Source organism: Peromyscus californicus, unplaced genomic scaffold (genome assembly GCF_007827085.1).
Source record: "Peromyscus californicus insignis strain IS unplaced genomic scaffold, ASM782708v3 Scaffold_5__1_contigs__length_169319896, whole genome shotgun sequence".
NCBI lineage: Eukaryota > Metazoa > Chordata > Mammalia > Rodentia > Cricetidae > Peromyscus > Peromyscus californicus.
The window spans coordinates 104,632,264-104,642,783 of NW_026294573.1; the positions used below are offsets into that span (position 1 = coordinate 104,632,264).

General features: G+C 48.9%; 1 protein-coding gene across 4 annotated transcripts; it reads left to right on the forward strand.

Moving 5' to 3' along the window:
• Positions 1–257: 257 nt before the first annotated feature.
• Positions 258–9,003, forward strand: Fancg (FA complementation group G). 4 transcript variants are annotated; one of them, XR_008213901.1, is made up of 14 exons: positions 258–837; positions 1,037–1,130; positions 1,985–2,116; positions 2,631–2,833; positions 4,600–4,735; positions 4,884–5,014; positions 5,103–5,249; positions 5,378–5,529; positions 6,647–6,713; positions 6,884–7,170; positions 7,310–7,356; positions 8,030–8,185; positions 8,615–8,700; positions 8,839–9,003. XR_008213901.1 is itself a non-coding variant. In XM_052718164.1 (14 exons), the coding sequence occupies exons 1-14, from the start codon at positions 742–744 to the stop codon at positions 8,945–8,947; spliced, it is 1,872 nt and encodes a 623-aa protein (XP_052574124.1). In that variant the 5' UTR covers positions 259–741; the 3' UTR covers positions 8,948–9,003. The 4 variants fall into 4 exon arrangements, 3 of the variants coding, with proteins under 3 accessions (XP_052574125.1, XP_052574124.1, XP_052574123.1); XM_052718164.1 differs by having other exon boundaries at positions 259–837; positions 1,040–1,130; positions 8,583–8,700; XM_052718163.1 differs by having other exon boundaries at positions 260–837; positions 8,583–8,700.
• The last annotated feature ends 1,517 nt before the right edge of the window (positions 9,004–10,520 follow it).

Here is a 10,520-nt window from a genome sequence, read left to right on the forward strand (position 1 = left end):
AAGGTGTTTTCTTGTTTTCTAAGCTTTATATTTGGAGCTTTTGTATTTCTTCTGTGAATCGTTTTGAATTGATGTTCACATACACTGAGCCAAGTACTTTTCTTTCTTTCTGCGTAGGGATGTCCGATTCCCCTGGCTTTTTGCTCAAAAAGAAAGGATGGGAAGATTACTAAGGGCTTCAGTCCCCTGTCCCTAGCTTTTAGGAGACATTTTCCTTTTGCAGGGGGATGGGGGAGTGAGTGGAGGCGGGGGTGGGAAAATCCTTTCTGGGGCGCTCTCCACAGTACTACAACCCCCAGCAGGCACCGCGCGGGCCAGCCTGCCACGGAGGGGAAAACCCGGGCTGCCGTTGGTTCTAAGGCAGAGCGGAGCCAGAGACTCTGGTGCCAACACCCGCTCCCGCTAACCTAGTCTCACTACTGGCCCCCGCGAAGGCCAGCAGTCTGTCCCTGGCCTGTGGCTGGCCTGTCTTCCCACCTCCTTGTTCCGGGTCTCTTTCCAGTTTCCCGCGGGAACCGACTCTTGAAGAGAACCAACCGTGGCCGAGAGTTTTGCAGCCTGGCCAACCAGAGCCGCGGTGGGCGGCGGCGGGAAGAGCGTGTTGAGCTTCTGGCCACCGAGGGCCGGCCGGCTGGGACGCCGAAGCGGGCATCCTCCTCGCGGCTAGGGTGAAGGCGTCGGCGGGACCAGCATCACCCATCAGAAGACCTCTTCGGGTAACGGGGCTCAGCCTCGGCGACAATGTGCAGCCAGATATTCCCAGCCCTCCCCCAAACATCTTCTAGTAGCCTGGACCTGTGGAGGGAAAAGAATGACTGGCTCGTTGGACAGACTAGGGTAAGATGGTTCTGGGACCCTCGCCTTGTATCCTCAAGATCCCAGAAAGCGGGTTTGCAATGATTTCACCCGAAGCCTGGGGGAAGGGGCAGAGCTTGATCTCTGTCCAAAGAACCAGAAGTGACTGGAAAATGTGTCCCACCCTTGTCTCGGCTACGAGGGAGAAGGACTGACCCTCAGCGGCCCCTCCTAATTTCAGCAGCTGACTGGGGATTCTCGTCCGTCTTTGAGGCGACAGCAGTTGGCTCAAGAAACACTGGAAGGGTTTAGGGAGCTCCTCCTCACTTTGCAAGGTAAGACAGAGCTCCCAGGAGGCTCATTTCCTCTCCTCAGCAGCGGTTCTGGGATTGAGGTGATTATTCCGAGGGTTTAGGAGTCCTGTTTTGTCGGGTGTTCTGTATTGTGCGGACGATCAAAGAAAGAAGGGCATTCCAAGATAAATTTTAGGCTCTTTGCCGCAGGGAGGTCCAGCCTCTGGTGGACTGAACCTCGAACAGCTATGCAAAGGCGTATCAGTTGACTGTTACACAAAAGATGCTTTTTGGGTAAAACAAGTTCCTCATACCAAAGCCCCTGATCTAATCTGCGTGTTCTTCTGAAGGAAAGCATCTCTTTAGCTCTTATTGTGTACTGTTTGCAGTACCCAATAATTCTAGATTCTCCAGGTGTGCCGGGACTGTATTGTGACCAAAGTCATGCAAAGGCTGTAAAGCTCCTTCAGAAAGACAGCGCTCTAGATAACAGAAAACAATCACTGTTTTCCACAATGATTTCTTAAAGTCTAAGTACTTATGGAAAATAACTATGCATTCTGATGTTTACCCTAGATACAACGATTCTATTAATCTTTTCTCTACACTGTTTAAAGCACTAAGAGACCGGTGGAATTGTCTTTCAATAGGTGAATTCCCCCTCACCTTACACACACACACACACACACACACACACACACACACACACACACTGCAACATTTGAAGAAGTGATTTTTTCAGGAGATTTCAAGAACTTGTTCTTTCCAAGTTTCTGAACAAAAGATGAATTCCTTATTGAAGGCATCTTGGTTGGAGTGGGGTTGATCTCTGGATTGGAAACCGTTTGGGCCGTATTTCACGGGACAGCCTGTGAGACCAGCATCTGTCGCTCCAGGACTCCCTGCTGCTCTTCCTGCTCTCCCCTTGGAGCTGACGGTCATCTGTAACTATATAATCCTGAGGGCTAGCCTGGCCCAGGGTTTCACTGAAGACCTTATCAAGGATGTTCAAAGGGGCCTAGAGAGAGGTAAGGCCTCCCATGCCCCTGGCAGTTCCAGTCTGGATTTAGGGGTGAGGCTTGAGGGGTGTGTGTGGGTGGGGGATGGGGTAGGGGGGTGAGAGGCACAAAACCTGTCATCTCCACTGAGACGGATGCCCTTTTCTCGTCCTCTGTATGTTCTTCAGACCAGGTGTATTGTAATCTTTGGGAGTTTTTTTTTTTTTTTTTTTTTAATTTTTTTTTTAAAGATTTATTTATTTATTATGTATACAGTGTTCTGCCTGCATGTATGCATACAGGCCAGAAGAGGGCGCCAGATCTCATTACAGATGGTTGTGAGCCACCATGTGGTTGCTGGGAATTGAACTCAGGACCTTTGGAAGAACAAGCAGTGCTCTTAACCTCTGAGCCATCTCTCCAGCCCCATCTTTGGGAGTTTTAAGAAAGGAAAAACCAGAGGGTGTGGGGGAGATGAGAGATAGATGTATGTGTGTGTGTGTGTGTGTGTGTGTGTGTGTGTGTGTGTGTGTGTGTTCTACAGTGATGGAGACCCAGAATCAGCTGGAGCCAAAGTCACAGCAGGGACTCCAGGAGCTGTGGCACTCTGTGCTTTCTGCTTCCTCCCTTCTGCCGGAGCTGCTACCTACCTTACACTGCCTGGCCAGCCTTCAAGCTATCCTCTGGATGAGGACTGACCACCCGGGGGACCTGGCCTTGCTCTTGCAAGCCCTCAATGGCAGCCAGGTAACCAGGAAAATGAAGATGAAAGTGCTTACTCTCCGCTCTTCCCCGTAGCTGCACTATTTACCTAGGGCTTCAGACATCCTAGGCAGGCACTCTACCACTGAGATACTTTTTCCATCCTTCTCTCCTACCCACTTGTGAAGAAAATTTATTTCTGTGTTTATGAGTGTTTGACCTACATACATATATGTGTACTATGTTCATGTCTGGTACCCATGGAGAGGTCAGAAGAGGGTGTAGGATCCCCTGTAACTGGAGTTACAGATAGTTGTGAGCCACCATGTGGATGCTGGGAACCAAACTTGGTTACTCTGTAAGAACGGGTGCTCTTAACCTCTAAGCCATCTCTGCAGTCCACCTCTCCCACTCCCCAACCCACACACACACACACACACACACACACACACACACACACACTTTTTTTGGAGACAGGGTCTCACTATGTAGCCTTAGCTCTCAACATAGACGAGGCTGGTTGTGGTTTCAAATTCACAAAGATCTACCTGCCTCTGCCTCCTCTAAGTGCTGGGATTAGAGGAGTGCACCACCGTGACAGGTCTCCCTCTTTGTTTTTGAGACAGGCCCTTACTGTGTACCCAGGCTGCAAACTTATTGCAGTGCTCCTTGCCTCAGCCTCTCCGATGCTGAGATTGACAGCTGTGAACCACCACACCCAGCTCTCAACTCTCATTACTTTTTAATTGGAGGTAGAACCTTAATAAGTTGTCAAGTCTAGCCTTGAACTTACTTGTCGCCAAGGCTACTCTATAGCCTGGATTCAAGATCTTGAACCTGGGCTGGAGAGATGGCTCAGGGGTTAAGAGCACTGGCTGCTCTTCCAAAAAAGGTCCTGAGTTCAATTCCCAGCAACCACATGGTGGCTCACAACCATCTGTAATGAGATCTGGCGCCCTCTTCTGGCCTGCAGGGATGTGTGCAGTCAGAACACTGTATACACAATAAATAAATAAATCTTAAAAAAATAAAAAAAAAGATCTTGAACCTGTGATCCTTTTTGCCTTAGCTTCTAGAGCAGTGGTTCTCAACCTGGGAGTGGATCATGACCCCTTTGAGGGTCGAATGACCGTTTCGCAGGGATCACCTAAGACCATCAGAAACATAGATATTTACATTGCGATTCATCACAGTAGCAAAATTACAGTTGCGAAGAAGCAACGAAATAATTGTATGGTTGGGGGGTCCACAGCACGAGGAATTGTATTACAGGGTCAGAGCATTAGGAACTTGAGAACCCCTGTCCTGGAGTCTGAGTCCCTCGGATAGCAGGCCTACACCACTGTTCTCAGCCTACACCATCCCATGCTGGGAAGGCTGTTATGATGGTTGTCAAAAGGAGCAAAAACAAACAAACAAGCAAAAAACCAAACCAGTTTTTTTGAGACCTTGCTCTGTAGCTCCTCATTGGGGGTTTTCTTGGGGGCAGTTTAAAAAATTGCTTCATAAATCCAAGTCAGGATAAGGCTCCATGAGTGCTAAAGCTGCCTCCCAGGCTCAGTCCTCTCATAGTAACCCAGACACATTCCTTGTCCCATGTCCACCTGGGCATATGAGTGACAGGGAACTTCAGTCAGCACTTTCTAGGACTTTCCTTCCTGCCCACACCATTGCCCCACAGTTATCTTTCTCTTATAATGGGGGAACAGTAATCAGAAGGACTCTTGGGCTCAAAGACTGGGTGGGACAGACTGACAGGAGAAGACGGGGTGCTTGCAGATGAGAGCCTCTGACTGTCCTTCTCTCTCCAGACTGAGACCTCTGAGGATCTGCTACTACTGCTAAAATCCTGGAGCCCTCCGGCTGAGAAGTCAGATGCCCCATTGATTCTGCAGGATGCTCAGGGTTTGCGGGATGTCCTTTTGACAGCACTTGCCTGCCGCCAAGGTCTAGCAACCTGATCTATCCCTTCTTTCCCTAAAGGGTCCTCTGGGCTTCTGCTCTCTGTATTTCCGTGGAGTTCCTCTAAGTTGTTGTTCCCATAATGCTTCCTACCTTACGAGCTTTTCTAAGCCTGTACCGTGATTGCCTCCAGGCCTCCAGGAGCTTATCACAGGGAGCCTACCCCGTGCACTGAACAGCTTGCATGAAGCAGCCTCAGGCCTGTGTCCACCATCTGTGTTAGTCCAGGTGTACACAGCGCTGGGGACCTGTCTCCGTAAGATGGTAAAGATAAAGCCTTAGGGATTGGGGGAAACCATGGACATCATGCTTTGTCAGGGTAGCTAAGGCTTGTATCTTTCCCCTCATATAGGGAAATCCACAGAGAGCGCTGTTGTACTTGACTGCTGCCCTGAAGGTGGGAACAACCTGTGCCTTTCCTCTTCTGGAGGCTTCCAGAATATATCGACAACTAGGAGACACAGCAGCTGAGCTGGAGAGTCTGGAGCTGCTGGTTGAGGTGAGGAGCTTCCAGGTGGAGACACCTTGTAGAGGACTGCTCAGGCGCTTGTGTTGGGATGACTCATCAAGACAGAAGTACTCAGATGTGTGGTTCTCAAAGATATAAATTCTTTCTGTTCTTTTTAGGCCTTGAGTGCCACTCATAGTCCTGAAATGCTCAAACTTCTCATTGAGGTAGAATTGCTACTTCCACAACCTGACCCAGCCTCTCCTCTTCACTGTGGCACACAGAGCCAGGCCAAGCACCTGCTAGCAAGCCGATGTCTACAGACAGGGAGGTGAGTCTTCCCACTGCTCATCAGAATCCCTCTTCCCACTTCTGATGCTTTTGCTGGGCATGCGATTCTCTCTCTCTCTCTCTCTCTCTAAAATTTTATTTATTTTTGGTATGTGTGGTATACCTGTGCATGCGTCAGGGAGAGCTTCCACTTGCCTGTTCTGGGGTGTGTGAAAGCTAGAGATTGACATTAGATGTCTTCTATTGTTATCTACTATATTTCTTTTCTTTTCTTTTTTTTTTTTTTTTTTTCCGAGACAGGGTTTTTCTGTGTAGTTTTGGTGCCTGTCCTAGATCTCACTCTGTAGACCAGGCTGGCCTCGAACTCACAGAGGTCCGCCTGGCTCTGCCTCCCAGTGCTGGGATTAAAGGCGTGCGCCACTACTGCCCAGCTATCTACTATATTTCTTGAGACAGGATCTCTCAGTGAACCTGGAGCTCACTAGTTTTGGCTAGACTGGCAGGCCAGTGAAACCTTGTGACTTGCCTGTCTCTGACTCCTCCCTCACCCCAGTGCTGTGGTTAAAAATGTATTTTGTAGCCTGGTGGTGTTGGTGGTGGCTGGGGAGGTGGTGGTGCATGCCCTTAGTCCCAGCACTCCGGAGGCAGAGGCAGGTGGATCTCTGTGAGTTCAAGGCCAGCTTGGTCTACAGAGGGAATTCCAGGACAGCTGGTGCTACAAAGAGAAACCAAAAAAGAAGTGTATTGCTGTGTGGGTTTTTACAGGAGTACCGGAGCTCTAACTCGTCATATGTGCATAGCAAGCACTTCATCCACTGAACCGTGTTCCCCAGACCCCATGCTTCTCTTGTGAGATTGCTTATTCCTGTGCTAAAGCTTGGGCAAGACATAGCTTCCTGCCTTAAAGCGGGGCTTTAACGGAGAAGTCCCCATCCAGACGGTAATGTCTTCTGTTTGAAATGCTGATGTAGCCTACCCCATCCATCCTGAAATGGGATGGATCTATACTGAGCCAGGGTTGGAGCTCCCAAGCCCTGCTCCCCACTTTACACCTCAGGGCCCAAGGCATCCCTCATTAGCCAAGAGAGTATTCTCACTGGAACCTTTATGGGGTGCCAGGGTCCTTGGTGAAACTCACGGGCTGACTGACTCTCCAGGGCAGAAGATGCTGCAGAGCATTACTTGGACCTGCTGGCCATGTTGCTGGGTGGCTCAGAGCCGAGGGTAGGTGTGTTTTAGGTTCTTTGCGGTTAGGTGGGTGGGTTGGGACCCCTCTCCCCGCACTTCATTGGTCTCCCTGAGGGATCAGTTCTCTCTGCGTGGTACTGGAGCCTGGTGAAGAGCTCAGGAGTGGTGGCTCATGCCACTTCATGACACTGCCCCTCTCCCTGCAGTTCTCCCCGCCCGCCTCCTCTCCAGGGCCTTGTATACCAGAGTTGTGTCTGGAGGCGGCGGCAGCGTTGATCCAGGCAGGCCGAGCCCCAGATGCTTTGACTGTATGTGGGGAGCTGCTCCGCCGAACTTCATCTCTGCTTCCCAAGATGTCCTTGTGGGAAAATGCCAGAAAAAGAACCAAAGAACTGCCATACTGCCCAATCTGGGTCTCTGCTACCCACCTGCTTCAGGGCCAGGCCTGGTCACAACTAAAGGCTCAAAAAGAGGCACTTAGTGAGTTTAGCGAGTGAGTCTGGGAAGACAGAGTAGGGGATGGTGGAAGGATGGCTTTCTGCTTGGGACCTTGATTGGTGGACTTTATTCTTAGTAGTTACCTTAATTTCGGAGGTCAGCTCTTTATTCCTGCTATTTATATCCCACTTCAGGTGCCTTGAGCTGCTCTTTCGGGCCCTGCCTGAGGACAAAGAACAAGGTGATTTAATTTTTTTTCCCTCGACACAGGGTTTCTCTGTGTAGTTTTGGTTCCTATCCTGGATCTCACTCTGTAGACCAGGCTGGCCTTGAACTCACGGAGATCCACTTGGCTCTGCCTCCCAAGTGCTGGGATTAAAGGCGTGCACCACCACCGCCTGGCTGATTTTTTTTTTTTAATTTTTCTCTTTTCCTTTCTCTTCTTTTTTATAAAACAGGTTCTCGTATCGACTAGGCTGGCCTCAAGTTTACCATTTTAGTCAAGGGTGCCCTTGGACTCCTGTTCCTCTTGCCTCTGCCTCCCAAGTGTTGACAATATAGATGTTTGAACTGTGCCTGACTCTAATTTAGATGTCAGTTTTTCTTAGCTCCTGAAAGTGGTGTGTGGGTTTTCTTCCCATTGTACTCCAGTCCACCAGACTGGGAGACTTAGGGGGACATGCCAGGCATGGTAGCACATACCTTTAATCCTAGCACTCCACCCGGTAGATCTCTGAGTTTGGGGCCATCCTGATTTACATAGTAAGTTCTGAGTCAGCCAGGACTATGTGGTGAGACCTTGTCTCCAAAAAAAAAAGTTGGGGAGGATAGGAGGAGAAGGGGACTTGGAGGTTTGGTGAGTGTTTATCTGGGATGACGGGAAGATACTTGTTGACTTTGGTGGTGGTCTCTAGGTGCAGGCTCCAGCTGTGAGCAGAAGTGTAGGCCTGATGTGGTACTGAAACAACTTCAAGTAGCTGCTCTGCTTAGTCGTGGGCTAGAATGGGCAGCAAGTGGCCAGGATACCAGAGCCTTAAGTGACTTCCTCCTTAGTGTACAGATATGCCCAGGTAAGTACATTTGCATGACGTTGGCCTTGTACAGGAGGAGTGGTACTTGGACCACCATGTAAGAATGATATGCCCAGATAGGAAGACTGGATAGGGTTATACTGTATTATCAGAAGGTAACCATGTGTGCATATACAAACAAACAAGTATGCAAGGCTCCGAAGAGTTCCCTGGTCTCTCTGTTGTCCTCAGACACAAAGATCTGGCCTGTGTGGGGATGGCTTTATAGGAACAGGGTCAGTTGAACATTTTGTACTGGGCAGGCAGTGGCTTCTGGGAGAGTATGGTTATGAATAATCTAGTTTTGGTTTCATGTATTGTGTAGTCAAGATGCTACTTCTCTCTAGGTCTAAGGCTATATCAGGTTCTAAGTCTTGGTGTTTTGCGGGGGCTATAGGCAATAGAGATGGTTCCTTTTACCTGCTTCAGACTCTGAAAAGATTGAAACGGAAGAATGAGGCCACTGCTTTCTGGCAGGAGGCCCAAACTCAAGCACCACGGGAAGAAGCTACCTGGTAAGGCTGAGTCTTCCTGGCTTGGGGCTGGGGAGGAGTTGGAATGCTGTCGTGGAGGTGCTGAGGAACAGAAGGAAGGAAGGATGTCAAACCTATGTCTGTCTTGCACTCTTAGGCACCACCATTCTTGCTTTTCAGGTCTCTTCCACTGTATTTAGAAACCTGTTTGAGCTGGATCCATCCCCCTAACTGTGAAGCTCTCCTTGAGGAGTTTGGAACATCTCTGCTGGAGTCTCATGACCCGTAGCTTCCTTGTTTCCTGGAGCTTGAGCTGGGCCCCTGTGGACCATCTCCATGGGGAGGGTTTTTTCCTCCCTTATCCTCTTTGGATAATATGGCTGGGACTGATTGTTCCTAAGTCACTTCTCCACTGCTGAGGTTGCCGGTCTTGTGAGCTTGTCTCCTTGCTGCCAGTCTAGTTCCAGAACAGGTCCATGAACAAATCATTGACTTCAGTCATGACACTTGTTTCCTGTTTCTTTTCTTTTCTTTTTTTTTTTTTTTGGGTATATGTGTTGAGTAAAATCTCGTATTTACCTATTATCTGCTTATTACACATGGTTGAATGAGAAGAGTCATGGCAGACTAGTTGGGTGTTGGTTATTTAAGATGCTGTCTTCCCAACATCTAACTTTCGTCTACCTTCCCTGCCTCCCAGGTCCCCTCTTCCCTCCCACTTTCTTTTTGGAAGGTCGGATTCTGGGGACTGAACTCCAGTTCCTCACATATAAGTCCCCAGTCCCTCCCTATCCCTCACCCAACCCCCACTATCTATCTTAAGAGCTCAAGGTATGAGCATGAGGAAAAGGCTACGTTAATCCTTGTGAGGAAGCAGTGACATAGTCCTTTCAAAATTATTAAAAATTTTAATTACTTGTTTTAAATATTGTGTGTGTATGCCATCTATACGTGTGTGGGTGCCATTGGAGGCCAGAGGCGTTGGGTCCCTCAGAGTTATAGTTACAGGAGGTTGTGAACCACCTGACATGGGTGCTGGGAATCCAACCTGTGTTCTCTGGAAGAGCAGTTACACTCTCTTAACCACTGAGCCATCTCTCCAGCTTTGTTATCTGAAAGCCCAGGAATCTGTGGTAGGTGACAGAGTGAATGAAGTTGGTCTGAAGAATGATCTTGACAGGCCTCTTAGGGAAGCGTGGGTACATGATACTTAAGAAGTGGTATGCCACTTTAATCCCATCACTCGGGAGGCGGGGGCAGGTGGAATCTGAGGCCAGCCTGTTCTACATAGTGAGTTCCAGGACAGCCAGGGCTGTCTCAAAAATCACAAGAAAAATGAGATATTCCTCAGAGTAGTTCCATATCTAGAAACAAACTGTCTCAGGTCAGTCTGTGTGGGTAGGAGGTGAAGGGTGAATTGAATCAGGATGCCACTGGGAGCTAACAGTCTGTTGACTACAATGAGAGCCAATTAATTGTCTTTTGGGGCCCAAGGACCTTAAGTCAGAGCCTGTGGTTGGTTTTCTTGCCCTTAGGCACTGCTGAATTTGCTATGTGTTCTGCAAATGCCCTTGATCTCTTTGAACCCGAGTGTTCTTCCTCCCCAGATAATATTTAATACACTATAGCAGGGAGTGTGTACTCCCAAACCTGGAGAAATTGTAAAACTTGAGGGATTAGTTAGGAGAGTGCAATGTCAACAGAGTGGATTAAGCTGGGGTGCTGCTGATTCAGAACTAGGGTCCAGAGAAGGGTGGCTAGAGCTAGTGTTTTTTGGTAGACCTAGTCTAGCTATGTAGCACCAGCTGGCTTCGAACTCTCAACCCTCCTGCTTTTAAAGCCTGTGGTGTACTGGGATCTAG